The sequence below is a fragment of the Anoplolepis gracilipes genome, chromosome 11 (assembly GCF_047496725.1).
Source record: "Anoplolepis gracilipes chromosome 11, ASM4749672v1, whole genome shotgun sequence".
Lineage (NCBI taxonomy): Eukaryota > Metazoa > Arthropoda > Insecta > Hymenoptera > Formicidae > Anoplolepis > Anoplolepis gracilipes.
The window spans coordinates 10371847-10398502 of NC_132980.1; the positions used below are offsets into that span (position 1 = coordinate 10371847).

Below are 26656 nucleotides of genomic sequence, written 5' to 3' on the forward strand. Positions count from 1 at the left end.
GAAATTTTTTAATTTATTTTTCTTACATTAGGAAATCTAACTTATGAGAAAAGTTAATTATATTACATTAATATATATATATTAATTTAAATATAAAATTATGCATTGTTTCATTAATTAAATAAGATGGTCAAAACAAAAATGTTTTCTTTTTATTATAAGCTTTTATTTTATTAACAATACATAATTATATTTCTATAAGTCTATCCGCATCAGTGAGCACTTCACGAGAATGTTGACTTCCAGATGTCACAATGTGTTGAGCTCCGACTAAACAATCCTTTAATTCAGTGCCTTCTTCGATGGTACAACCATTACATAATATACAGTTGTGAATAACGCATCTGAAAAGAAAAAGATAGAGAAATTGTAAATACTTGTATTATGATGAATATTTGATGAATATTGGATGTATATATAAAAAAATCTCGATCAAGATACTCAATACTATTCTAAACTCACCTTTGCTTAATAGTTACATGTCCCATTATCACACTCTGGGATACTCTTGTCTTAGATTCCACAAGACTGTTAGGCCCAATATAACTATGCTTCAGCGACGTTTTCTCTTCAATAGTCGAATTATCATCTACGCGACACTCTTGCATCTGTGTACTACGTATAATCGCCGTGTTCGAGATACTTGGTAGCAGCGGCAACCCAGGCTGTTCAGTATTTTTGTCATCAGCGCTCCACCATTCTAATATCTATGCAAAATGTTTTTCTTAAATTAACGTTACTCTTTCTTTTATGTATTTATAATAAATATATTAAAAAATACAATATAATTAAAGACTTTTTTGTTAAAAAAATTTGTAACTTACTTTAGCATTTGCAAAATGATACATTTGTACAGTGTTTGCTCTAAGACCAAACTTTCCACTTGATATATGACCATAACATCGTATTATGTCTCCATAATATGCTTCTTCTAAATCAGTGCTATGGTCATTGAATGCTGACATCTTTCTTATCAGTTCGTCTAAAGGTTTCTCCACTGCAAATCGAAAGATATCTTCCTTTAAGTTTACTTGCACCATAGAAGTATTTTTGTCATCTACAGATTTGGGCCTAGATAACTGTTTGCTAACTATGTATGGTAAAAGTTCGCCCTTCAACGTGGTAAAATTTCTGTGGAATATTTTTGATTAGGTTTAAAGCTTTTTTAATCATTAATAAAATTTTACTTACTTATTAAATACCAAAAAGTCTAACACCCATTTATTAATGACATATAAATGTGCATCCATCAACTTGGAGTGAACAGTGAAGCTGGTATGCTTCCTGAGGAGCCTCTGTGAGATATTAAACGTTTCTTCGAAATCAGATGCAGAAGCCAGGAGAACTAATCTTTCTGTATTACTGTCAATACCAATTAAATCTGTTTCTGGTTTCTGTTTATTCTTTGGACCTGGTGTTACAAAATCATCTGGCACTTTTGGAACGGGCAGCATGAGAGCCGTTATACTCGCATTATGTTTTCTATATAAATTCAAGATCTTGGATATATCAATATTTGCAATCAGATCGCAAGATATCACTAAGAAATCTGTATATATCTTTTCATGAATGAGTCTGATGGAATCGGCCGTGCCGAGATCCTCGGCGCCTGGAATCCCTACAATTTCCATCTTGATTTTTAAACTCAATTTATCCAACGCTGCCGACACTTCGAATTTTGTCAATTCGGAAACCACAACAATCGCTTCCTTGAAACCGGCACGCTCGAGAATTTGCAGAGGATACCAAATCATGGGAACGTTCGCGATTGGAAGTAAACATTTTGGTTGACCTGCCGTAAGTTCTGTCATACGAGAACCTTTCCCTCCAGCGAGCACAATGGCTTGGAATTCATTGTACTGAACCATTGTTCTTGTGTATTTTTATGTAGAGATGCCTACATTAATCAAGATAAGAAGTATATCATTACAAAATATGTTGTTAATTTGCAAACATAATTTATATGATATTATAAAGGCTCTATAAATTATAAATAATGAGGAACTATTTGGCGTTAGAACAAAAATATGGAGTTATATAAATTAACTTATGACATGATTAAATTCTATAATAAAATTTCTTATCTATTGTGAAAATATTCAGCTTTTCCTGATCCGAAAAAAAGTCAATGAATAAAATAAGCAATGTTAGTATGTTAATATGTACTTTTATTTAATATGGACTTTTTTTTCGTTGAAGAGGATCAGGAAAAGCTGATCGAAACGTCCAACTAATTATAAACTCATTGTATAGTGATAATTTTTAATGTTTAATTTTCATAATAGATAAGAAATTTTATTATAGAATTTAATCATGTCATAAGTTAATTTATATAACTCCATATTTTTGCTCTAACGCCAAATAGTTCCTCATTATTTATAATTTATATGACATAATGAAAAAAAAACGTAATACCTATATTGACAGCTGTATGAATTATATTAGCTTATGCTAATGCATGTCACGTGCAACACTGTAAATTATTTCTTCCAAGTTCTTCGAGCACGTTGGTTTTCATTCATACAGAAAAAGACAATAAAGACCTGTAACATTGAAATCTACTTGAGAAAGGACTGAAAGGGGCGCGAATAAGGTTACTTACCGACCTTTTACGCGGCCATGTGTCATATGTTCGCATCGGGTCCTAACCTAAAAAAAAAAATAAAAAGTAAAGAGTTGCTCTAACCTAAAAATTGACGAATCTTTGCACGAGGACGTGCAGCATTTCTAGTACGATGAGTAACGAATCCGTGGAGAACGTAATCACGGTGGGCATTCACGTGGTAGTTAAGAAACAGAGCTTCAGTAAGATATACAAGGTATCTGAAAATGGTACTCTGATGTTAGGGAAAAATCAGAAGGTGGAGATGCACGAGGTCGTCGGCAAGCCGTTCTGGAGCACGTTTGAGATGGTGCCGAAGCGTGGCAGCAAAAATATCTACTCGTTGAAGCTGGTGGAACGAACAGAGTCGTGGAACGATTTGAAAGGTCAGCTGAGCGGACAGGACAATCGATTCATCACGGATGACGGTACGTCGCAGAAACTGTCAAAGGAGGAGATCCTGAGATTGCAGGAGGACGGCAAGACTGGCAAGGAGATAATCGGTAGCCTCATCGAGAACAGTACGTCCTTTACGGCCAAGACTGAATACTCTCAGGAGAAGTACATCAAGAAGAAGGAACGCAAGTACTTCAGGTTTTTGACGATATGCAGGCCTACTGTGGTGTCACTACACGAGGTGTATTTCAGACAGAATCCCGACAAGATCGGCGGCCTGAGAATGGACGCCCTGGCGCAGATATTGTCCTACAGCGATGTACAGGCAGATGGTTTGCACATATTGTACGACAGCGGATGTCAGGGATTACCTGCTGCAGCTATGTTGAATAGAATAGGCGAGAATACCAGCGGCCACTTGATCAACTTGCATCCCGGTAATGTCCCTCAAATCGCAATTGTTCAGGCGATGAATTTTCCACAGGAGTTGAGAGACAGACACGTTGCGGTGAATATTTATAGTTTCCTGAGATTACATTATCAAGGCGAATCGAGCGTGCTAGACAATATTTCCACATCTTCCAAAAAGGTTGCTGATATTAAAAAAACACAAGACATTGAGGAACCAGCAGAAAAATCGAATGGAGAAACCAAGAGTGACGAGGTATCCCAAATGGATACTGAAATGGAGACTGAAATTTCAGAGCTTGAAACTGACACAAAAGAGAATAACACATTTTCTCATTGTAGCACTGAAAAAGATGCTGATACCTTGAAACGGAAAGTTGATGAAGTTGAAGAGCCTGAAGAAATAATCCCTGTAAAGAAACCAAAATGGTTTTCGGAGACGCAACGCGCCTTGGATTTATTGAACAACTCGAAGGCTCGTGGTTTAACCATCGTAGCTAAAGAACATCCTTTGAATATCGTGAACGCGCTGCTACCTTTTCTGGGAGCCTCGCGACCATTTGTCATCTTCCACACGTATCGAGAGCCCCTGCAAGAGACTTACGTGGAACTTAAACAGAAACGCAATGTAATAAATGTGAGACTTTTTACGAATTTTTTACGTTCGTATCAAGTATTACCCGATAGAACGCATCCTGACATACTCACGAGTGACACTGGTGGTTATATTTTAACGGGATATTTAGTTCAATAATAGTCAACGATTTAAATAAATTTTGATATAGAAAATTGAACGTATGTTGCATATATACTTGATGAAAATACTAAAAGATAAAATGTACAATTGTCAATGACAGAAAATTGTAATTTTTTACAAATATAAATAATTCTATTTGACACTAGATATATTTTTACAGCATCTAAATATTGTATTTTCCTATTGCATTTTATAATCTACAATAGTGATGCTTTTCCTAAATAATTACAATTTAAAACCTACATTATATAATTCTTTTAAAAAATTGCAAAATTTGGTTAAATTCTAAATAATAATTATATATAAATTAAATTATAATATATATTAAATTATAAATAAAAATTAAAAAGCAAGATGGAAAAATATAATAAACCTTTTTTTTATCGTATGACAAATTGAAAAATTTATATGCTTAATGATTGCATCTCCTATTCAGATGAAAAATTATGATTATTATTACATTCTTTTATCAAATTATATATTGCTTATAATATGTATTACTTATATTTATTTCAATCTCTTTAAACAGATATAAATAAATATCTATAAATTACTCCAATTTTTACCTTTTTTCAATCTATTTAACAAGTTTATTACTTTTAACAAAATTTTTAATAATAATAAGAAACTTGCCAAATAAAACGAAACTCAAGTTAAATTCTTTCTCTCCCCGTTATTTTCTTTTAAATTACATTAGAGTCAAATAGAATCAAATTTGGCGCCATTGCGCGTAGCCATAAAATGATCGGTGGATTATTCCTTTCGTTTGGCTTTCTCTCCGGTTTAGCAAACCATCGGAATTGTCGGAGGGTCTCCGCGCAGAGAGTTCCTTTCAACCCTTCTCTCTTTTACGCGGAACTGAAGGCGTACTCTCTCCTCGCAAACCTACAGTCTTCTCGTCGCGGATTAAAATTGCGAAAATGCCGTCGAACAGTAATCGCGTCACTTGCACGCAAGTTCTTCCGCGAGTAAAATCCTTAGGTTAATTAGGCAAATTCCCTTAGGTTAGAACGAGATTGTTCCGAAAACATCTGAGCTGATCGCGCGGACGACAATTTCGAGTTGCAGATTAAATTCGCGAGCTCACTGATCCCCGACACCGCGCTAATCTTCTCCCCTACCTTTCCCCCCCCCCTCCCTTCACCCACCTCACCCTCCGCCGAGAGATAAGAATTTCGCGTGCTTACATCATCGTCATTGTGTCAACCGTCATTAACCATATTGCGTGAAATTTCGCATTGCGGTGCAATATTATATATCACGATGGCCGCCTGGAACGGCTCGTTCCCGGAAGAAGCGAATTACTCTGCCGCGGAAGGCAACTGGACGTACTACGAGAACACGGGGTATCCGCAAAACGTCTCGGCGAGGGGCCACTATCCGGGAGCCAGTGATCGATCAGGGTACGAGCAGAACGGACCGGCCGCTTTCTATCAACCGTCGAACATGGTGCCTTTAGATACTTATCAGGAACACATACTGCCAAGCTCGTCCGTTGCAAGAGGCTCGAATAATGATTCATGTTCCATGAACGGCATCGGTTCGGCTAACGCGCCCTTCCGCGACAATCACAGGCCGAGAGCCAAGGGCGGCAGGACGATCGGCAAGCCTACCATGTCGGAAGGCGATATCATCCGGTCCAGCATAGTGCAAAACTCAAATTTACAAGCTACAGCCAATGAATTCGTGCCAAACAGTATTAGATTAAATAAGAAGGACAGATTTAGCAAGAAGGACAATTATAATAACGCGACAGGAGGTAGCTTTGATGGGCAGACTTTCAGGCCGAGATCAAATAACAAGTATATGTCTGATAATAGGTACAAGGATGAGAGACGTTATGACAGTAGAAGGGATGTAAATTATAGGCAGAAAAATTCACAAAACGTACATGTTCCACCAAGATCTAATTACAGGGATACCCAGAGAAGTTGGTACAACGCGAGAAATTACAATAAATTTCAGAATGGCAAATATTATAATAGAAGACACCAGTCAGATTCATCATTCGAAGAACAATATGCTGCTGGGAAAGCTCATACATCTACAGCTGAATTCAGTGGTTCGTTCACATTTGACAGCCAAGAAAGTAAGACTTCTGCTAAAGAATCTCAAGAAGATGATTCATCTTCAGATGTTGGCAGAAGTAGAGAAGGGACATATGAGGATAATGATTTGGAGAAAAATGCCTCCTTGAAAGCCCTTGAGACACAACGAAATAATAAACCTAAGCAATTCACTGACCATGCTAATACGTCTAATTATTATAAATACAATTATAAATATAAAAACTATTATAAATACAATTCAGATGATGTACAGTCTGAACCTGGTGGTAAACACAAAACTGCAATTGCTACAAAGTATATGCATAAAAGAAACAACGAGGTGACAGCAAATCACAAAGAGAAGAATTTGGAGAATTGGAGAGATAGGACAGAAGATAATGAGGCAGCATGTGTACAGGCAAAAAATATGAAGAAAAAACATAAAATAGGTATGACTATACAATTTTTATAAAAAAATTGAATTATTATAAAATATCTATATAAAATAAGAAATATATATTATTAAAGATATATTTAAAAGATGTTATTTTATTGTCAGATGATGATGCAAGTCAAAGGGAGAGATTGACGGAGCAATTGAACAGGGGAATATTAGAATGTTTAGTCTGTTATGAGCATGTCAAGCAAAGCGAGTATGTTTGGTCCTGCAGTAATTGTTACCACGTATTGCATCTAAAATGCATTAAAAAATGGGCGAAATCGTCTCAGAGCGGTAAGTGAGAAGTTGATACTTTGAAAATAATAATAATTGTGATAATAATGATTTTATTATTACTTACAAGTAATTGTAATAATAATAATCATTGTGACTAATCATAAAATGTGATTATTCATTTAGAAAGCAGTTGGAAGTGTCCAGCTTGCCGGGATATTAGTTTTCTTGTACCAGAGAATTATTACTGTTTCTGCGGAAAGAGAAAGATGCCGGAGTGGAATCGTAGGGACGTGGCGCATTCGTGCGGCGAGATCTGCGGCCGTAATCTGTCCAAGAACAATTGTGTACACAAATGTACCCTGCTCTGCCATCCCGGTTCTTGTCCACAATGCGTGGCGATGGTGACCAAGTATTGCGGCTGCGGAAGAACGTCGAAGATGCTACTATGCAGTGCTCATCAACTATTGCAGTGTGATTCGATATGTGAGAAAAATCTGTCATGCGGCAAGCACACTTGTCAGAGAAAGTGTCATCAGGGAGAATGCGAGTCTTGCGACGAGACCGTGCAACAAAGTAATATTTTCACGCTCTTACATATATTTAATTTTTAAACTAAGATAATTATCAACATTATGTTAGAATAGATAATTGGCATTAATTGATATATAATTGTAATAATTTTGTTTTTTGTTTAGCTTGTTTTTGTGGTAAAAAAACTCAGGAGGTACCTTGCCGAGCTAATGTCACAGATACATATTCCTGTAATAATATCTGTAATAAACCATTGGATTGTGAGAAACATTATTGCCAAAAAGTCTGCCATCTGGAAGCATGCGAGCCTTGCTCTTTGATGCCCGAGAGAGTCACAACATGTTGTTGCGGACAAACGCCATTAACGGAGAAGAGAGAAAGTTGCTTGGATCCTGTGCCTATCTGTGACAAAATCTGTTCTAAGCGTCTGAAATGCGGCCAGCCTAGTAAGCATCTCCAAAATATTGCATTGCATCTTGTTATCGTATAGATGTGATTAATATACACTTTCATTCGCGCAGGTAATCCACACATCTGCAAAACACCGTGCCATGTCGGTGAATGTCCAGACTGCGATTTGAACACCGATGTCAAGTGTCGATGCGGTAACATGGATCGCGAAATTGCTTGCAAGGACCTGAAGAGTAAAGCCGACGATGCGCGTTGCGAGAAGCGTTGCAAGAAAAAACGATCCTGCGGCAAGCATAACTGCAACCAGCTGTGTTGTATCGACATCGAGCACATTTGCCCGTTGCCGTGTTCGAAGACGTTGAGCTGCGGTCGGCACAAGTGTCAAGAGAGATGTCACATGGGTGAGTGCGCGTTTTATTTGCAATCATATATTCACGCATGATATCGAATCGCAGAGCGAGAAACGAATTTCTCTCGTCGACAGGGAGATGTTCGCCTTGTTGGCAAAGTAGCTTCGAAGAGCTATACTGCGAGTGCGGTGCCGAGGTGATCTATCCACCGGTATCATGCGGTACGAGGAGGCCTGTTTGTAATCGGCCATGTTCTCGCGAGCATCCCTGCGATCACGAGGTGCTGCACAACTGTCACAGCGAGCCGGCGTGTCCGCCTTGCAGTGTCTTGACCCAGAGATGGTGCCACGGTAAACACGAGCTCAGAAAGGCTGTGCCGTGCCATGTGAAAGAGATTTCGTGTGGTCTACCGTGCAATAAGCCGCTGACGTGCGGACGACATAAGTGCATCACAATGTGTCATGCCGGGCCATGCGAAAAACCTGGACAACAGTGCGTGCAACCTTGCAGTACGACGAGGGAGTTGTGCGGACATATCTGTGGCTCTCCGTGCCACGAAGGCAAGTGTCCAGACATGCCTTGTAAAGAGATGGTTAAGGTAAGAGTAACTTATTCTTTTATATATAACTAATTAGAAGAATGTAAAGATAATTACAAACACGACGAAATCATCCGAGAATTGTTACTGTTATATCTCTGGTTATATTGCAGGTTACATGTCAGTGCGGACATAGGACTATGAGTCGTGTTTGCGCCGATAATGCGCGAGAATATCAACGGATAGCAAGTAATATACTAGCCAGTAAGATGGCCGACATGCAGCTCGGTCATTCTGTTGATCTGGAAGAAGTATTCGGGCAAGGCGCAAAGAAACAGAATCAGCTAAAGACTCTGGAGTGTAACGATGAATGTAAGACCATAGAGAGAAACAGGAGACTCGCGCTGGGATTGCAGATCGCTAATCCCGACTTGAGCGGCAAATTGATGCCCAGATATACTGATTACATGAAACAATGGGCCAAAAAAGATCCACACTTTTGCCAAATGGTCCATGATAAACTGACGGAACTGGTTCAATTGGCGAAAACATCTAAGCAGAAGTATCGAAGTTACTCATTTGACATTATGAATAGGGAAAAGCGTCATTTCGTACATGAGTCATGTCAACATTTTGGTTGTGAGAGTCAAGCGTATGATGAAGAGCCGAAAAGAAATGTCGTCGCCACTGCTGTGAAAGATAAGGTAAGAGCTTGTTTATTTCAACTTAGCGTATCACCTTTATAACAAATATATTACGTTATAGTGCTGGCTACCAAGTTATAGTTTATTAGAAATGGTACAGCGGGAGAAGGGACAAAGAAAAGTTCCAGGACCAGTACTTAACGCTTCTAAGGGAAATAATTCTATAAAGTAAGATTTCTGCATTTACAACAGCTATGTGTGATGATTGAATTAACAAATAAAAATAAAATACAATAATTTATTATAATCATTTATGTATTGTAGGACTGTTCTTTCGTTACCCATAAAACAGAGTCAGAAATCACTACCACTGTCATCAACTGCAAAAACAACTGATAAGGAGATAGATTATTTTAATTATCAAGGATGAATCGGCAAATGATCATTAATGTATAATGTGTAAAACTCAACTGTATAATGTGTATCATAAATGAAGCTTATGGATCAACTATAATTATACAATGAATATGATTTTGTAAGTAGAAATGTAAGACACATTATATTATTGTCATTTTCGGTTCGGAGGGGGTTTTTTTCCCCCCCATAATGGATGTAAATTTTAATTAAAGGCAAATTCAACAAGTTGAGTACATAAAAATTTAACGATAACAATTGTTTGTATTTACAAAAGATTTTGGGTTAATTATTAACAGGAAATATATTATTTTATCGTATAATTTTCAGAATGTTTGAACGATATTCTTGTTAATAGATACAAAAATAGCATGCAAAAATAATAATGTAATAATATGGAAAAAAACAATCAGCAATACACCTCTTTTTGTTAAACAAGAGAATAATCTCTGATTTTTCTCATTCCAAAACTATCCACTCCTTAAGTTTAATCTTTAATATTACAAAAAGCTCTCATTACCTTAAACTGATTTAACATAATGGTATAATATACTAAGTACAAGTATTTAAAGAGATTTTCGTTTATATTAAACAAAATGTTCAAGTTTTTCTTTCTCTTTATTTCTACATAATTCTCTTTTCTTCAATAAATCTTTTACATGTTGTGTTGATTATATATTAATATTTCTTAAGTATAACAATATGATAATATCTTTTGACTAGATAAAGCAATATAAATGATAGCGATTTTTATATTCTACTTTTGGCTACTGAGCTACTACAAGACAAATTCCCATTACGCATAGAACATAGATGTACAAATTATCTAAAAATCAACCGACATTTTTTTTACTTGGTCAAAAAAGTTATATTGCTAAGAATAAAGTCAGTGCTTTTTACGTGCTACATGATATCTTTTATACTTTTGGGTGTGATATTTCGAGAATGTTTTTCAGGAGGTATTCCTTTATAAGTCATTAATAACAGTTATGGCAAAATTGATCTTGATTGAAACTGTAGTATATAATATTTATCATAATTCACAGCTTTATTATATGTAGATAACTATATTTAATTATATACCAAATAGTCATGTGTTAAGAAATTATTAACTTTTCTAATCAGATGCACACAATAGAGAATCTCTGTGAAAACTTTAATAATATATATATATGTAGTATGTAACCATTGGAACTGCAATATACATTACAATCTTGCATCAGTAAAAATAGTAATTATATATATATATATATTATAATTTCAAAGTCTATCAATTTGATTAAAACAATAGTTGTTTGTTATTGTACATATCCAATTGTATATAAATATTTATCTATGCCTATAGTTTTTTTTTTATAGAAGAGTTCTTGTTAGAATAAGATTTTGTATCTCTTGTAAACATTTAAAATAGTTAACACGAGTATTTGGCACATGAAACATCAATGATATATTTTAGATATATTACTCTAATTTTATTATACTATATAAATTTCAAACAGATAATTATTGAGAGACCTTTTATGCTCCTGTAAGTATTATTACTAGATTTCTCACTTGTTCTATATTTGGTTTTTCTATAGCAAGATTATAACAAAATGATATACATATATAAATAGAAAATTGATATATATTGAATATATAATGAAAAAAATAAATATATATAAAATAGTGTCTAAATATTTGTACATAATGAGCAAAATATAGTAATATATACAATACTATGTACGCAAAAGAAACGAATTTTTCACTTTCTAGAAAAAGTGTATATATATTGTTCAAAATTTATAAATTAAAATATATAAATAAATGTCTTGCGAATGCACGCGCGTTTGCGGTTTTCGGAAATAAAATATAATACCTAACATATCTATATATATACCTTAGTGGAAAGTGAAATAAAATGAACACAATTATAATAAAGCTCTATAACTAGATATAGCTGTTTTTTTTTTTAATTGTAAAGCCACTTTATATCCGTAAATTCACTTTTACAGTCTTTTATCTCACGGAATATAGTGTTATTTATAAGCTTACATAAGCGTAAAATGGCCTCCTCTTCTAAACACATAAATATGGTATCACATGTAGGATCACAACACTGTTACAAATTCCACTTGCAGATAAGTCATCTATGTTATTTAGTCATTGTAATAATTTTGTTGAACATTGAGTAATAGGGCACTTTGAGAATTTGGGTTCATACTTTTTACTTCTAAGCATTGGTGCGGTTGTAAACACATAGTAAAAACGTGTTTTTTATGTGTTATCCGTAAGTTGATTATTTTTAACATTTTTGTTTATATGTATATACACAGTCTGTTTCTTTTTTTCTCTTTTTTTCTGTTTTGTTTCGAAAATATTCCCCATGGATTTTATATGAGTTAAAAAAATGATATATATTTCAATAGCAGAAAAAATATATATATATGTGTATATATATATATATATATATGTACGTGTATCTTTCTGCGAAGAATATAGTCATGAAAGTCATTAAATTAATTTATCGAAAAACTAATGTAAAAAATAGATATCTGTTTTTGTGATATACGTGCCTCAAATGAACACTTTGCACGAGAAGTGGATTTTAGAAATATTATCATTGCACCAGAGCTATCAGATGTCTAAACACATATCTTGTGTTTATAAAATGTTATACTGATCTATTGCTATGTTTTTAGCACATTTTACGAGACTCTGTCTCGTCTCATGTATAGGTATCAATGTCTTTGCACGATCTTTGATAGAAATTGCTACCAATTCATGATTATAACTATTTGTGTGAAAATAAGAATATCATTAAATTGTATATAACACAATTCTTTTCTATTAAAAGAAAAGAACATTAAAGAGCATAAAGAATGTAAATGGCCGAAACATCGAGATATATATATATATATATCTATATGATATATTTGTGCATGAACGTACGCGCGATGTGTGTGTAATATACATATTTTACATATACATTATATATATATATATATATATATATATATATGTGTGTATATAATATGTATATATGTAAATATATACGTAAATTTGATTATTTAAAATAATCAAGGAATGACATCAAAATATAGTATAATCATCGTGTGACGTGGAATGATATTAAAATCTCGTAAAATAAACGAAAATAATTATCGTTTGGCATCTTCATTCTTTAAATTACGCTCGAATGAACTATTGCTTCATATGTAAGGACTAGTTCCCCGTTTTACACGCGGGGAATAATTAGGATAACTACTCAGATATTGATGTCGCGGACTTACTGACGGCTGTTTAGTTACACTCGCCATAGCGCAGCCCATCACAAGTTCAAATATTCTTGATATCGTTTGATATAACAGCCATGGCCACGGCTTAGGAAATTGCATCGGTGCTGGTTCTGCACCATATTGTACAGTATCAGCAAGGAGTCCTTAAAAACAAATGAATTATATTAGCATTATTTTACTCGTGCCTTTACCTTCAAAAGAGACATCAGTAAAACGTTTTCGTTTTTATTATATTTTTTAATTTTTATTATTCTTGTTATTCTAATTTATTATAGTTATTCTATATTTAATAACTATATTAAATACCGTATGGTCCAAAAATACGAAAGGCGTCCGTGATGCACAGAAGGATCCCTAGAATCGCAGTGGCGCGTGTGACATTTAATACTCTTCGCATCTGAGACTTCCGGGCAGCCGCGGTGTCTGCTTCCGGAATATGCAACGGCGTATCGGATTTTGCTCGGTTCACATACGCGATGTGATTCAGTATCGAGTGAAGAGTAAAATCCGTGCCCTACAAATAACGCGCTTACATTACTTTCATAGAATTTTCACCGACAGAGACTAGAAAAATATTTAAATTGACGTCGAAAGACGCATGTTTTCCATAGATTTAATGAGATTATAAGTCATACCATAACTCTTGCTTCGTTAGGTGTTTCGGGAAGCAAGTTTGTCTCTGCCGTAATATTCTCCGGGTCTTCAATAGGTTTATCGTTCCATGACAGATTCTTCTTACGCGCTTTAGTCTCTTCGTCCTTGCTCTTTGAGTTATCTTTCATCAGCGCCGCCTTCTCACTGCAATCAGGTTGATCCGAATCTGATTCGGATTTCTCCTGCGTCTCCATCTTTACAGGTACTATACTCTGAAAGTGCGTAGGACTCCTATCCAGAGTTCTGATGCTGATATCGCTACTTCGACGATTTATAATTAACGGCTTAATATGAACAAATTCGGAGTTACGTCGGTAGCAGCTCTCGGAATTTCTACGCAAGTCTGGTCGAGACGATGCAAAATTATCAATATCGGAATTGCGTCTTGAACCTGAAATTTTGTTAAATATTTATATATATAGATAAAAGAAAATATCTACATATCTGATTAAACATATCCAAATTAGATAGTGACTCTTGTATTGTGATATTTACCCACTGGACTGACATCTAGAACTTTAGGCAATCTAGCTTGTTCATTTTCAGGCGGTAACATTCTTCTAGGTGTCCGGTTACCAAAATCGCTGTTCCTCCTAAGCTTAGTCGCAAACTGCGAGCCGCGGTTCTTCTCGTGGGTGAAATCAGAGCAACGTCTCAATTCTCTGCTGCTGCCCGACAGCGTGATATTCTCCGAATATCGTCGTGTATTGTCAGGCGAGCGGCTTCTCTCAAGCGGCTCGTCTCCTCGTATCCTCGGCAAATGCCTGGGGCTACCTTCGGTCATGCGTCTGCCTTCCATGATCGGGGACATATCGTCGTCGTTTACAAATCTGACACTACACTCCGAATTTCTGCGCGACGATTTGTTGGACGTATCGCTGCCTCGTCGGCTGGCCATTGAACTTCTGCGACTCGGACTAGACACGGTTATAATCGGCAGATTAGCGGTCGACGGGGTGGGAGTGGGCGGTCTCACATAGACCTCCGGCACTGCCGATTTCTGTTCTTGCGACGGTAATTGTACAGTGCACGTGGGTACAATCGCAACACGATTCGCTTCCTTCCGCGCCGGTTCCTCCACCTTGTACACCTTGGCGGGGACTCGCGATTCTAAAAACAAAAGTCTCAATCGGATCTACTCATCATACTCTCCGGAAGAGAGATTCGTGATAAAGTATTACCTTCTTCCGCGATCGTCTCTTCCGTACTTTTACCCGCGTTCGCAGCTTCGCATTCCTCTGGACCCTTCATCTTGGGACCAAGTAAGGTGGGTACAAGCGCGGCAGCGACTGAGGTTGCCAAATTACTATACGGCGCCAACATTGCGAGCTGCATGATACCTGAATCACGAGTAAGAGTGCTTTAACTTGGAAGCAAGTTACATGAAAACGAACGTGAATATACGAAAGAGTCAGGTATTTTAAAAGAAAAAAAAAAACATAGGTACATTAAGAGGCAAACCTTTTTGATGTGCGTTGGAATTGTCTCGTGTCAACATACTGCTCGGCATGGTACGGAGCAGGTGATCGACTTTGTAAGCCGCATGCAGGAACGCGAGATACAGGAAGATGCTCCATACGAGAAACGCTGCTTGAACTACGTATTTCGCCATGTAGCAATTATGGGAGGACAGAGTGATGTCGCTGGCGATTATGAAGAAGAAATGCGCCGTTATAATGAGACTGAGGCAGGATTCTTTTTGTATCCTTTCCGGACCGAATTTCAGCTATTGAGATAGTCAACCACGTGAGAAAGTTTGTAACAGCAATATACGTTTTACATATTACCTAAACTTGTTATATTTTAATATAAACACCTTTGTCAATTGCAGGAAAGCCAACTGTATCAGACAAAAGGCAGACGTAATGCATGGATATCCAATGTCCCATATGATTGATCCGATGACCTTGGGCATCGTTTCCTTGAGATTGTATGGATCTATGAACAGGCAAGCGGCTCGCGACGCTCCGAGCAAACATAGGAATATATTAATCGTGGACATGAACGGCCTGCTTGATATGAGAGATCTATAATAAAAAGAGAGACAATCTTTTTTAAATAAAGGTAATGATAAAATTGTTGTCAATGTTGTCGATATGCATATATACAGACATACCTTAAATTTAGAATAGAGAAGAATGTATAAAATCCAAGTACGAAGAAGAGGCATGCAAAACCGTACGTGTGCAGTAGGAACATCCATCTTAAGTCTTGTTGTACCGAACTCCACGACGGAACAGTAACTAGTGATTTGTCTAGGAACGCAGAGTTCGACGAGTTTGACACACAGTTTTGTCCGGCGACAGGCGCTGGGATCGTTACGTTTACACCTATAGTTGACATAACACTCGAGTGAGAAACGACGCTTATATATATATATATATATATATATATATTATATATATTATAATAAAAAATATATACTCATATATATTATATACTACATACTATATTATATAAAACGTAATACATTAGTTGTCACATTTTCTACTATAAGTAATTGATCGTTTAAATATTCGCAACATCATCTATATAGTTTTCTAAACTATATAGATCAGTTTCAACGACATGCTACGCGAGAGATTGTGCGCTTTATGTATACAATGATTTCGGTATTGAATGTCCAATCGCGCGTTTTATAAATATAAAAATGGCACTCGTTCTATATATACATGTATATATATATACATGTATATACATGTGTATATATATATATATATATATATATGTGTGTGTAGTAAACTCTGGGTATTAAAAATTAAGTTATAAAAGGGATAAAGAAAACTGACCACGAGTCCAGTTAGCCAGCCTATCCATAATCCCTCGATATGTCCACAGCACATCACTGAATCTTGTAATGTCAGTTAATCAGTCTTACGATAGACAATGTTTAATATGTTGCCGTCTTTAATGTAGCACGACGTTCCGCGGGATGACGTTGGTGAAATGTGGGTAGCAGCAACAGGCTTTACCTATAGAATGGCTTGATTCACGCACCCCTTCTCACTGAATACAGCCACTGTCTCCCTTCAGTTAGGATTATTGATCTTAGTGAAGAGAGGGCTGGGGAGGGGAGGCACACACATGCCCACATAAAGCACAAAGCACCTGGCCTGCTGGTCAGTTGTTTATCTTTAGAGTTTAAATGGGGCAGCGTTAAATTTATCGGTCTATGTTATGTTATGATTCATACCGGCCTTGTTATTTTTGTAAAAGGCAACTTTTGTCTTAGTTTTATCGATGTTTCCTAAGAATTATAAATTCCAACTGCGCGGCATAAAAGAATACGGGGAACTTACAAAGGAGATAAAAATAGTCTGATAATATATTACGTATCGAACTTTTTTATTATACGAGGTAAAATCTTACCCTGTAATCACAGGGCATCAGCTTTTAAAAAATCGATATCTAAACGACTTGAAAGAGGAGGAAACGTGGTATAAAGACCAATACTTATTCTTTTCCCAAATATGTTAAATGATATGGAATTTTTAATTGGAAAATTATGAACGAAGTTGATATTTGGCTAATATAAAAAGAGTAGCAATAATATATAAATTAAGATAATAATATAATCAGACAAAAATTTCCTATTTAGAAAAAATATGTATTTGTTCTATTTCCATTGGGAATCAATACATTACAAAAGTTAAGTTTGTATTAATAGACATATAAACTAATATAAATTACCAAAAAGAGCCACAGTACATTATTATACAATATATATGTTCAAAATATTTATGGAATGAACATATTATTTGCCAACATATATTACTGCACAATCTTAATTAATATTCCTGTACCACTTTTCTTTTAAATTCAAAAGAATAATTATTAAATTTGTACACCACATACCATAATACATATCTCTTTCCAACAAATCATCTTGCATAATATTAAATAGGCAGGATAAAAATATGAAGTGACATTTACAGATGAAACATTTTTTTAAATAACTTTATCTAGATACTAAATTTATGATGAAAAGTGATATATATATACAAGTATTATATGGTACATGATAATATTTGTTATCATATATGGCAGATGCTTTGTGGAAGCACTATCTTACATAGAAGAAAATTTTTCACTTCCTTTAATGTAGTTGACAAGCTCTAACTGCAATCAGTTGCAGAAGAATAAATACAGGACTCAAAACTTCCGAGTATTCCAACGTGCTTTGTCCAGACAGTTTTTTACACAAAAGATATTTAAATACAAAGACCAAAAGTAACGAAATCAGGCTCCAGATTGCTCGTAAAATGCCCACTTTGATCATTCCCTCCATGTACATTCTTATGAATATAATTGCACAAAAGTATGTATTCAGACCATCGGCTATAAAAAGCGGCGAAAATACTTCCCACCATCCTGACGCTCCCAGAAAATAATTCTCGTCTAATTTTAAAGCTAGCAGCACAGTAAAGAATGTTAATGCAACCAAGTTGATCCATATCTCAAAAATTGTCAAGCCTAACCAGTGAACAAGTTCATTCAAAGAAAAAATCATCGTAAAAATAATACAAGTTTGCGCCAACTATATTGCGATATTATAGTGAATTAGGATATAATAATATATGCGTAAACTTATTGCTCAAACGCATTGTTTGGTAGAATCAGCGTCACTTTGCCTTAGATCTCAGTACAGCGAATGGCACTCTTCTGAAGACACGTATGTGTATGCCAGAGTTTTGTCTATTACTTACTTCATAATCTGCATCATCGTCCAATGTTTCTAATTCATCTGCAAAAAATAGGCATAATTAACTGTACAAATCTTTGCACAAAAAATAGTACACATACCCACTAAAGTTACGGTAGAAGTTTTTATATCAAGATCTAAAGTCCCATAATGAATCTCCTTCAATTTCAAGGCTAAATTGACTGCTTTAAACACAGCAGCTCCAAGACCATGGATAACTAGCTCTGATGCGCCCTTATCGAATAGTTTTTCACACTTGTATAATTGTCCCTTTAAAATAAATACATACATCAATACTTCAGTAAACCTAATAAAATTCAAAAACATGTTGGTCTCGAATTAAAAGTACAAGAGATGATTTCGTCTTTTTCAGATGATACTATTTAATTCGAGAAAATTATTCAGCATATATATCTCGATTTTAAAAGTTGTTTTGCAACTCCTCGAAGGTTAGGATTTCTACGAAAAGTGAGATACCTTGAAGGAAGTTTTATTGTTTACGTATATATCCCTGCCGTTTTTCTTCAATTCGAGGGACTGTTTCTTTCGCAGAACATGCTTGGAATTTGACAAGCCAGTTTTACAGCGTATATCCTTTCGTTTGGGGGTGGTTTCGCTCAACCCCCTCGAATTATCGTTTGCCTCGGCCATTCTGACATTTTTTGCAGACGGTATCACGTGGAGTTCTCGCTGCTAATGGCGCGCACCGATTGGCCAATTCCGTCGGAACTGCCGATTGCACCAATCGAATGGCAGTGTAGAAGTAGGTGACGAGTACGTAATCAAGTGGGTCACTGACAACAACGCGACATAACCTCTCAAGACGCCGGGGATTCATCGATTGACGAGGGGCGGTTTGTGGTTTTTTTTTTAAAGTCTTAACAAAAGCCGTCAATATTCAGTCTCCAACAGGAAACACGCCGAGCCAGGGCGCGATGAAGGAACCCGAAGTGGATCCGAAGAACATGATAAAGAGCAGAGAACTGCTCTACAGACTGATGATCAGGTTGTGTATAATCGTCTCTTTCACACGCATCCCAGTTGAATTTCCAGCTTCTTTGCTAGTAATGTCTCTGTAATCTTTCTGAAACGTGAACGGTCGATTACATAGGTTCGCAACATTGATTTACAATTATAATTTCAATGACTGATAACAATAATGTAAGAACAATGGGTTGAGTAAGTCGTATTGAATATTTCAGTCAGTTGTTCTATGATGGTCATCAGACATTAGCCGTGCAACTGTCCAACATGATACAAGCGGAACCGCCGTGTCCACCCTCGGATCGATTGCTTCATTTGATGTTAATCGGCGCTGCCCACGAGCCGGATCGTTCTAAGAAGGATACCAGCAACAATGTGTCCACATTTGCTTCAAGCTTTGACAATACTTTAGGACCTGGACTAGATTTGGAATTTGAGACAGAGACTCAGACACAGGCTCCAGAACCGGCACAATACGAAACTGCATATGTTACATCCCATAAAGGAAACTGCAGAGCGGGAGCTTTCTCAGCAGATGGGCAGTTGATCGCTACTGGTTCTGTAGATGCTTCGATAAAAATTTTGGATGTAGACAGAATGCTCGCCAAGTCCGCTCCGGACGAGATGGCTCCTGGAGATCAGACTGGTGGACATCCAGTCATAAGAACCTTATACGATCATTTGGAAGAAGTGACGTGTTTGGAGTTTCATCCTAGGGAACCTATACTTGTGTCTGGTAGCCGCGATTTCTCCGTAAAGCTATTCGATTTCAGTAAAGCTAGTGTCAAAAAAGCGTTTAGGACTATCACGGATGCCGATCAAATCCGGTGTTTATCTTTTCATCCCACTGGAGATTTCCTCATTGTTGGAACTAATCATCCGGTAGTTAGGTTGTACGATGTGAATACTGCACAGTGCTTCGTGTGTAGCATACCGAGTCACCAACATACAGCTGGGATAACGAGCATCAAGTATTCACCTGATGCAAAGACTTACGCGTCGGCTGGAAAGGACGGTAGCATCAAGCTCTGGGATGGTGTGTCGAATCGATGTATTAATACCTTTGTGAAAGCACACGATGGTTATGAAGTATGCTCGGTGACCTTCACGAGGAATGGCAAGGTAGTAAATATGGTGCAAGTAACGTTGCACAAGATTTAAGATACATTGTAAATTGCAGAGGAAACATTTGCCCATTTATATATTCCCGAGTTGTACTGAGTAATTGTGTAATTTTGAATTTTCCAGTATTTACTATCCTCAGGAAAAGATTCCTTGATAAAGTTGTGGGAATTGTCTACTAGCAGATGTTTAATAGCATATACAGGTGCTGGAACTACAGGTAAAAATTTTTTAAGGGTTTAGGCATATATGGAATATATTTTTGGTGCGGTATACCTTGTTATTATTATGATATTATTGTGATAATATCATGCAACTCACGGTACGATGTTTTTTTCAACAGGTAAACAGGAACACAAGGCACAGGCTATCTTTAATCATACCGAAGATTACGTGATGTTTCCCGATGAAGCTACTACTTCATTGTGCGCTTGGAATTCTCGTAATGCATCAAGAAAACAACTCTTATCCTTGGGTCACAATGGTCCCGTGAGACTAATCGTGCATTCACCAACTGCTCCTGCTTTTTTGACATGTAGTGATGATTTTAGGGCAAGATTTTGGTTTCGAAGAATGCCGACTCACTAGTGGCTTGCTATTAAAATTAAAGGACACTAACAGACCAGAATATTCTTTCTGATAATTTCCAATTTTATAAAAAGGTAAAATTACGCTGAACTTAAAGGTATATATTATGCATGTATTATAGCTCGAGCATATTTTGACATAAGATAATTACGAGAAAAATGTTACATATTTATCTGATTTTGCTTTATTTAGATTCTAAGCAAGAAATATTTTTGCACATTTTATTATTTTATTTGTGCTACAATATAAATAATATATTATTTTTAATAATATTTTTCTCTCATAATGAACTCTCATGTAAACAAGTGCAAAAGAGAATTTTATCTCTGTCTCAAAACAGCATATATAATTAAAAATCCTAATTGTACTCTTACATGATTTTATAAATTATCGACTGACTATATGTTCAGGACAGGACAATATAAAAATATATAATATAATATAATGTAAAAACAATTTTTAAATCAGGTAAGTACGCGCGTGCGTGTTAGGTTGACTGTAACTTGATTTAATATATATATACGACAGACGTTCGTGAAAATAATTTTTGAAATTACTCTAAAATAGATATAAAAACCTTAAAACATTAAGCATAATTAAGCAATATTTTCATCAAAGTGCGATTTATTATAAAATTATACTGATTTTAATTCTTCCTCGGTGATATTCTATGATTGTTTATATTTTTTAATTATGTGACGGCAAGTGATGTGATTCCGGCGATTTAAAATGCTAAATAATTGTACAAAATTTGTGACATTTTACCTGATTTCATGATTTTTTCAAGATTTAATATCCCATCATCGTATTTTGATGACATGTCGATATATATAATATGTATATATAAATAATTTTGTCTATTTGAGTAATAAAAAATCGAGGCGCGATAAACGATGAAGGAATTTGGATGCTCGGTTCCTCGTGCGCGTCGCTACGCGCATAGTTCGTCGCGACGGCGCCGGGCGGCGCGCCGAACTCCCGCTCTGAGGTTTGACGAGGTGTCACGTGACCCACGCTAACCGCCATCTTTCTTTATCGTATAAACAGTGCGACCGGGCGTAGCGCGAATTCTCGCCGTGGAACCGTGGATTTCCCAGTGTTTTTGAGTGATTCGCACGCGAAGAGATGTCTGACACCAAGACGGAGACCAAGAACGACAACAACATCGAGGATGCGTCCAAGGTAAGCGACGTGCCGGCGGTCACGTCAGGAACATCTTCGTCAAGCCGAGTTTTCATGCCGTGAGCGGCGTGTGTGCGGTGGAGGCTGGCCCCCCCTTCCCTCCCCGCGGCCACGGTGACGCTCGTTACGTTCGCGCGGATTCCGGACGACGACGACGACGACGACGGCGGCGGCGGCGGCGGCGGCGTACGCCGCGCCGTGTACGTCTACTACGTCGTGGCGTCGCGACGCGCGGCCATGTGGTGTCGCGCGTCGAGCGACGGCGCCGCACGCCTCCGCGCCGTGACCCCGCACCGGTCGCCCGCCCGTCCGGCGATTTCACGTAGCTGCGCCGTACATATGTACGCACGCACGCACGCAACGCATATCCCCGTCTTGCCGGTCTCGCGTCGTCATCGGTAAAGATGGTGGATGTTTTTTTACTCGCGCGAGCCTCTCTTCAATGGATCGCTCCGCTTCTATCGGAGCAATCTTGTCTCTCTCTCTCTCTCTCTCTCTCTCTTTTCTCTCTCTCTCTCTCTCTCTCTCTTTCATTCTTTCTTTCGCTTCTGGCCCGTACGCCGTATGATCGGTGCCGCGCAAAAAGGCGGGAAATCGCGGCGGCGTCGCGCCAGGAACGTGGCCGCGGTCGCGCGATGGCGGTCGCCGGCGTGACGGTCCACGTCCAGCCGGGACGTCGTCGTCGACGGCCGGGCACGAGAGTCGCGCGCGAGGCGTAGAACGTCGGTGATACGATGCGGACGGCAAAATGGCGGGAAACTTGAACGAGACGATGGTCTCGGTTCAACGGTCCCTGATAATCTTATCACGCGAGCGTCGTAATTATCATACCGTGCCGTCTTCGCTTCTTTCTTCTACCGTGACTCTTAACTCTAGAATAATCTTGAGACGCGCGCGACTGCATAACAGGCATTTTCTCAATGTATAGATAATGTGACGCACACACACGCACACACACACACACCACACACACATATATGAATCATGTATGTTGTGTGCGTGCATATAACGTGCATGCGTATAAGAGCGAGTGAATAAAGGAAACTCGGTAATTTTGCAGGAACAGTCGACGGAGGAGAAACCGACTCCGACGAAAAACAAACGAGGTGGCACCAAGAGGCTCTCCACTCTTGAAAGGACCGCTCAGGAGGGTGAGGCAATCCTAAAGGTGCGTCTCGCGAAGAATCACGCGGTAATCTGAAAATCTGAAGCAGGAAAAACTTTTCGCGTCATATCGGAGAGAAACCGGCTTATCGCATTTATCCAAAATCTCGAGGTCCTGGCGGTCAAGGTCCTCGTCTCCTTCCCCTCGCCCGTTTATTTCCCTCCGTTTTAGCCTCTCCGTCGTCGACTCTGCCTGCTGCCTACGTGAGTGCATAGGGCGTCAGGAGTGGGGACGCAGATCGGCCGGAGAGGGGGCGACGAGGAGGGAAATAAGCGTCCTCGCACGGTGGGGCACGAGGAACCAATCGCTGCGTAGGCGCCAATTATAATTTGCTATGTATATTCTAATGCTGTAATAATACTAATAGTATTTCGAAAGAATACTTTTTTCATATTTTGGCGTGTACCGATCACGGTGAAAAATTGATTTCATAAATGTTAATTAAAAATATATCATAAATGTATACTTTAAACGTAGTATAAATATATACGGAGTATTATTAAATTAATATATTTTGCGATTCGCGCGTGGTTTCTATCTCTGATGAAAATCATTCTTCAATATTATTTTAAATTGTATTTTTCCTCGTTTGAACTAACTCGGCGTGTTATTACAGGGTATGAACAAATCTGTCGGTGAAGTGGAAGGCAGAAGACGCACCCGCAGTTCAGCCAGAGGCCTAACTTCGACAACGCCAGTGCCATCGCCTCCTAAAAAGGAGAAAAGGGAAACATCGTCAAAAGGCGGTGGTGGCCGACGTGGACGCCCAAAGAGGCAAGAGAAGAATAATGAAAACAATACCGATGAAGAAACGTCCAATAACAAAAGCGAAAAACACACGGAAGAGGAGTCTACAAAGATGGAGGTAGATGAGGAAAAGGAGGAGGGAAAAGATGAAAAAGACAGCAAAGCACTACAAAATGAAGATAAAAATGCGGAGGCCGCGGACAGTAAAGATACTGAGAAAACATCCGAGGCCAATTCCAAGGACGAGAAAGTAACGGAAGAGTCTGAGAACGTGGACGAAGCTAAAAGCACCTCTCCCAGCGAAGAAAAGAAACAAGAGGAAGTAAAGGACAGCTCGGACTCGAGTCAAGATGCGACGGACACAGCAGCGGAAGCGCCACCTTTATCCTCATCGGATTCCCAAAATCCCTCCAACACTGTTACTACCGAGGAAAATAAGGAATAACCTCTCTTCGCCTGTTTTACAACTACTTTTATGTAAGTAATTTATTTTTTTTGCACTATTTTAACCGACAGTATTTTAATACTGTCTATAATGTACAGTCAAAGCTCCTTGTTCGTGGAGGATAAGTTCTGCGAATGTGAGATTTATTTAAAAATCAGGCTTGCTTCTTCAACCATTAAAGATTAATTTCTATGAAACAAAGATAATAGAATAGAATTTAAATTTTGACGGCAAAATTTCTGGTCGCGAATTAAAAGAACAAATTTTATAAATTTTTTACTCTGCGACTATGGAAAATATTGTGAACAAGGACTTTTAACTGTACATTCTTTTTGTTTAAAATTATACTTTGCATCTAATTGATTGAATTTTGTAAAAAAAAAATATTAACACAAAATTTATTTTACTATAGGAGGTACCAAGGCGGCGCACATATTGGGGTCACACAAATCCAGTCCCCCTCGTCTATTTTAACTAATTAACACCTTCTTGTCGATCGTTGCTTCAACCAGCGCATTTAGAGTTTTGCTTTAATTTTATCTCCAGACTATTACTTCCAGACATAACTCTTTTCAGAAAACATGATAAAGATGTTAAAAAAAGTTATAAAATCTATTGTACTGACGTGATTTAGAGTTTAAAATTAACTAAATTTATCTCTGCTTATATTATATATGTTATATATATTATATATATTATATATATTATATATATGCACTTATATACTACTTATAATTACTTAATAATAATTTAGGAAGAGCCAAATTATGTATTAATTTAGCTTTAATTCAGTTTCGTCAGTGCAATACGATTCCAAAGTTTTCACATTCCGTCATTTAGACGGATTTTAAATGTCTTTTAGGTTTTGCTGTTTGAGTCATTCTTATTCTCTTCCACATTATTCTTATTATTTTCTTTTAATATAATTTCTAACTCTATAAAGCTAATCTAGCTAAGTTTATTTTCATTGATGAAAATGGTTATGATACCTATATATTATGTACATTATATATATATAATATATATTTAAAATTTTATTCTATTCATCGAACGTAGTGAAAATTCTTCTTTTGCACTGGTTAATTAGCGATAAGCAACGTGAGGTGTAGAGCATACGTTGTTCTCATGTACAATGATAATATTATTGTAAAATATATTTAATATGGACTTATATAGAGAGAAGAGAAAGAAGTTGTTTTCAAATCAGAACTGATATCCGGGATCCTATAGTATAATGAGCCTACGATTCAGATCTGATATGAAAGTAGCTATAAAGATTAATTCGTACATAGCAAATTACTGTAATACTTTTATCGTATATAAATAGTGACTGAATGAAATGGAATATATGAGAATTATGGTGAAATGATTTCTCTTTTTCATGAATTATGCGAAAATAAAATTTCTGAGAAACGCGTCGCAGCGTTATCTATTTTGCTTTCCTCCTTCGCATAAAGTGTCCACGAATGATAATTTTTTAACCAATCGTTAAACTCTGTTGCTAGTATTAGTTAATTGATGTAAACGAACCAACACTATATCAGTAGATTATATTTATAGCTTTTTCCACTTTAACCGTGATCGGGAAGACAAATGTTTATAATCGTAAGGTCACGGCGCCTGGGACGTCTCCAATTCCCTCCACGTCTGTCATTAACTCGACTTTTTGAAATGAAATATGGAACACGGTCTCGCTTATGGGTCTCGTGATCCCTTGCAATCCTGGCCTCTCTTCGATTATAAAAAATAAAAGAAAATAAATAATATTAAATTTTATTTATACATACACATATACAAACGTATGCATGTGTATGTTAATTTTTCACTATTCTCATTTTTCATTCTGGATATCGTTGTGATTTTTCTTATCTTTCAACGCGACCCGTTTTTCCCTTTTCATGCCTCTATTCCCCTCCTCCTCGTTTTTATCAGTCCAATATTAAATATGTTAATATTATTGTGTATTTGAACTGTGTTGTGAGTGTACAGATAGATTATACAATTGATCAATGCA

The 26656-nt window shown here is 37.0% G+C and overlaps 8 protein-coding genes across 11 annotated transcripts; 4 read left to right on the forward strand and 4 right to left on the reverse strand.

Annotated features, from left to right (window-relative positions):
* Positions 1 to 146: 146 nt before the first annotated feature.
* On the reverse strand, positions 147 to 2543 carry Eif2bgamma (eukaryotic translation initiation factor 2B subunit gamma). Its single transcript, XM_072902023.1, has 5 exons — positions 2416 to 2543; positions 1192 to 1897; positions 825 to 1131; positions 463 to 707; positions 147 to 344 (listed from the first exon to the last, which is right to left on the reverse strand). Exons 2-5 carry the CDS (start codon positions 1866 to 1868, stop codon positions 188 to 190), a joined length of 1386 nt encoding a protein of 461 aa, XP_072758124.1. The 5' UTR covers positions 1869 to 1897; positions 2416 to 2543; the 3' UTR covers positions 147 to 187.
* Positions 2537 to 4160, forward strand: Trmt6 (tRNA methyltransferase 6 non-catalytic subunit). Of its 2 annotated transcripts, XM_072902021.1 has the most exons (2): positions 2537 to 2768; positions 2848 to 4160. In XM_072902021.1, the coding sequence occupies exon 2, from the start codon at positions 2868 to 2870 to the stop codon at positions 4158 to 4160; it is 1293 nt and encodes a 430-aa protein (XP_072758122.1). In that variant the 5' UTR covers positions 2537 to 2768; positions 2848 to 2867. The 2 variants fall into 2 exon arrangements, with proteins under 2 accessions (XP_072758122.1, XP_072758121.1); XM_072902020.1 differs by having other exon boundaries at positions 2537 to 4160.
* Positions 4161 to 4811: 651 nt separating this feature from the next.
* Stc (nuclear transcription factor, X-box binding stc) lies at positions 4812 to 10003 on the forward strand. The gene is made up of 9 exons (XM_072902011.1): positions 4812 to 6660; positions 6771 to 6944; positions 7071 to 7460; positions 7583 to 7864; positions 7940 to 8230; positions 8314 to 8777; positions 8891 to 9421; positions 9483 to 9589; positions 9686 to 10003. The coding sequence occupies exons 1-9, from the start codon at positions 5427 to 5429 to the stop codon at positions 9789 to 9791; spliced, it is 3579 nt and encodes a 1192-aa protein (XP_072758112.1). The 5' UTR covers positions 4812 to 5426; the 3' UTR covers positions 9792 to 10003.
* Positions 10004 to 10535: 532 nt separating this feature from the next.
* Positions 10536 to 17203, reverse strand: LOC140671023 (uncharacterized). The gene is made up of 9 exons (XM_072902019.1): positions 16497 to 17203; positions 15824 to 16037; positions 15524 to 15734; positions 15169 to 15433; positions 14889 to 15047; positions 14203 to 14817; positions 13689 to 14098; positions 13360 to 13567; positions 10536 to 13196 (listed from the first exon to the last, which is right to left on the reverse strand). The coding sequence occupies exons 1-9, from the start codon at positions 16522 to 16524 to the stop codon at positions 12967 to 12969; spliced, it is 2340 nt and encodes a 779-aa protein (XP_072758120.1). The 5' UTR covers positions 16525 to 17203; the 3' UTR covers positions 10536 to 12966.
* A 501-nt stretch (positions 17204 to 17704) lies between these two features.
* LOC140671032 (transmembrane protein 203) lies at positions 17705 to 18217 on the reverse strand. Its single transcript, XM_072902051.1, has one exon. It carries the CDS (start codon positions 18215 to 18217, stop codon positions 17804 to 17806), a length of 414 nt encoding a protein of 137 aa, XP_072758152.1. The 3' UTR covers positions 17705 to 17803.
* A 94-nt stretch (positions 18218 to 18311) lies between these two features.
* Positions 18312 to 19088, reverse strand: Rpp20 (ribonuclease P protein subunit p20). The gene is made up of 3 exons (XM_072902050.1): positions 18887 to 19088; positions 18511 to 18679; positions 18312 to 18451 (listed from the first exon to the last, which is right to left on the reverse strand). The coding sequence occupies exons 1-3, from the start codon at positions 19058 to 19060 to the stop codon at positions 18330 to 18332; spliced, it is 465 nt and encodes a 154-aa protein (XP_072758151.1). The 5' UTR covers positions 19061 to 19088; the 3' UTR covers positions 18312 to 18329.
* An 88-nt stretch (positions 19089 to 19176) lies between these two features.
* Cstf50 (cleavage stimulation factor subunit 1 Cst50) lies at positions 19177 to 21476 on the forward strand. Of its 2 annotated transcripts, none has more exons than XM_072902024.1 (4): positions 19177 to 19415; positions 19612 to 20515; positions 20642 to 20735; positions 20859 to 21476. In XM_072902024.1, the coding sequence occupies exons 1-4, from the start codon at positions 19345 to 19347 to the stop codon at positions 21101 to 21103; spliced, it is 1314 nt and encodes a 437-aa protein (XP_072758125.1). In that variant the 5' UTR covers positions 19177 to 19344; the 3' UTR covers positions 21104 to 21476. The 2 variants fall into 2 exon arrangements, with proteins under 2 accessions (XP_072758125.1, XP_072758126.1); XM_072902025.1 differs by having other exon boundaries at positions 19379 to 19520.
* Positions 21477 to 21733: 257 nt separating this feature from the next.
* LOC140671028 (uncharacterized) lies at positions 21734 to 26656 on the forward strand. 2 transcript variants are annotated; one of them, XM_072902044.1, is made up of 4 exons: positions 21734 to 22285; positions 23346 to 23477; positions 24067 to 24674; positions 25055 to 26656. In XM_072902044.1, exons 1-3 carry the CDS (start codon positions 22229 to 22231, stop codon positions 24640 to 24642), a joined length of 765 nt encoding a protein of 254 aa, XP_072758145.1. In that variant the 5' UTR covers positions 21734 to 22228; the 3' UTR covers positions 24643 to 24674; positions 25055 to 26656. The 2 variants fall into 2 exon arrangements, with proteins under 2 accessions (XP_072758145.1, XP_072758146.1); XM_072902045.1 differs by having other exon boundaries at positions 21967 to 22285; positions 23346 to 23453.

Excerpts from the sequence above, each read along its gene's own strand:
- Eif2bgamma (XM_072902023.1), bottom strand. The coding sequence starts at position 1,868 with ATGGTTCAGTACAATGAATTCCAAGCCATTGTGCTCGCTGGAGGGAAA. Across the intron at positions 708-824 it reads ATCATTTTGCAAATGCTAAA|ATATTAGAATGGTGGAGCGC; the intron begins GTAAGTTACAAA and ends CATTTTGCATAG. Across the intron at positions 345-462 it reads CATGTAACTATTAAGCAAAG|ATGCGTTATTCACAACTGTA; the intron begins GTGAGTTTAGAA and ends TTTTCTTTTCAG.
- Trmt6 (XM_072902020.1), top strand. The coding sequence starts at position 2,736 with ATGAGTAACGAATCCGTGGAGAACGTAATCACGGTGGGCATTCACGTG.
- Stc (XM_072902011.1), top strand. The coding sequence starts at position 5,427 with ATGGCCGCCTGGAACGGCTCGTTCCCGGAAGAAGCGAATTACTCTGCC. Across the intron at positions 7,865-7,939 it reads TCTGAAATGCGGCCAGCCTA|GTAATCCACACATCTGCAAA; the intron begins GTAAGCATCTCC and ends TCATTCGCGCAG. Across the intron at positions 9,590-9,685 it reads AAGGGAAATAATTCTATAAA|GACTGTTCTTTCGTTACCCA; the intron begins GTAAGATTTCTG and ends TATGTATTGTAG.
- LOC140671023 (XM_072902019.1), bottom strand. The coding sequence starts at position 16,524 with ATGGATAGGCTGGCTAACTGGACTCGTG. Across the intron at positions 15,735-15,823 it reads TTCTCTATTCTAAATTTAAG|ATCTCTCATATCAAGCAGGC; the intron begins GTATGTCTGTAT and ends TTTTTATTATAG. Across the intron at positions 14,818-14,888 it reads AGAGACGATCGCGGAAGAAG|AATCGCGAGTCCCCGCCAAG; the intron begins GTAATACTTTAT and ends TTTTGTTTTTAG.
- LOC140671032 (XM_072902051.1), bottom strand. The coding sequence starts at position 18,217 with ATGATTTTTTCTTTGAATGAACTTGTTCACTGGTTAGGCTTGACAATT.
- Rpp20 (XM_072902050.1), bottom strand. The coding sequence starts at position 19,060 with ATGGCCGAGGCAAACGATAATTCGAGGGGGTTGAGCGAAACCACCCCC. Across the intron at positions 18,680-18,886 it reads ACAATAAAACTTCCTTCAAG|GGACAATTATACAAGTGTGA; the intron begins GTATCTCACTTT and ends TTTATTTTAAAG. Across the intron at positions 18,452-18,510 it reads TTCTACCGTAACTTTAGTGG|ATGAATTAGAAACATTGGAC; the intron begins GTATGTGTACTA and ends TATTTTTTGCAG.
- Cstf50 (XM_072902024.1), top strand. The coding sequence starts at position 19,345 with ATGAAGGAACCCGAAGTGGATCCGAAGAACATGATAAAGAGCAGAGAA. Across the intron at positions 20,516-20,641 it reads CCTTCACGAGGAATGGCAAG|TATTTACTATCCTCAGGAAA; the intron begins GTAGTAAATATG and ends TGAATTTTCCAG. Across the intron at positions 20,736-20,858 it reads TACAGGTGCTGGAACTACAG|GTAAACAGGAACACAAGGCA; the intron begins GTAAAAATTTTT and ends TTTTTTCAACAG.
- LOC140671028 (XM_072902044.1), top strand. The coding sequence starts at position 22,229 with ATGTCTGACACCAAGACGGAGACCAAGAACGACAACAACATCGAGGAT. Across the intron at positions 22,286-23,345 it reads ACATCGAGGATGCGTCCAAG|GAACAGTCGACGGAGGAGAA; the intron begins GTAAGCGACGTG and ends GTAATTTTGCAG. Across the intron at positions 23,478-24,066 it reads GTCTCGCGAAGAATCACGCG|GGTATGAACAAATCTGTCGG; the intron begins GTAATCTGAAAA and ends GTGTTATTACAG.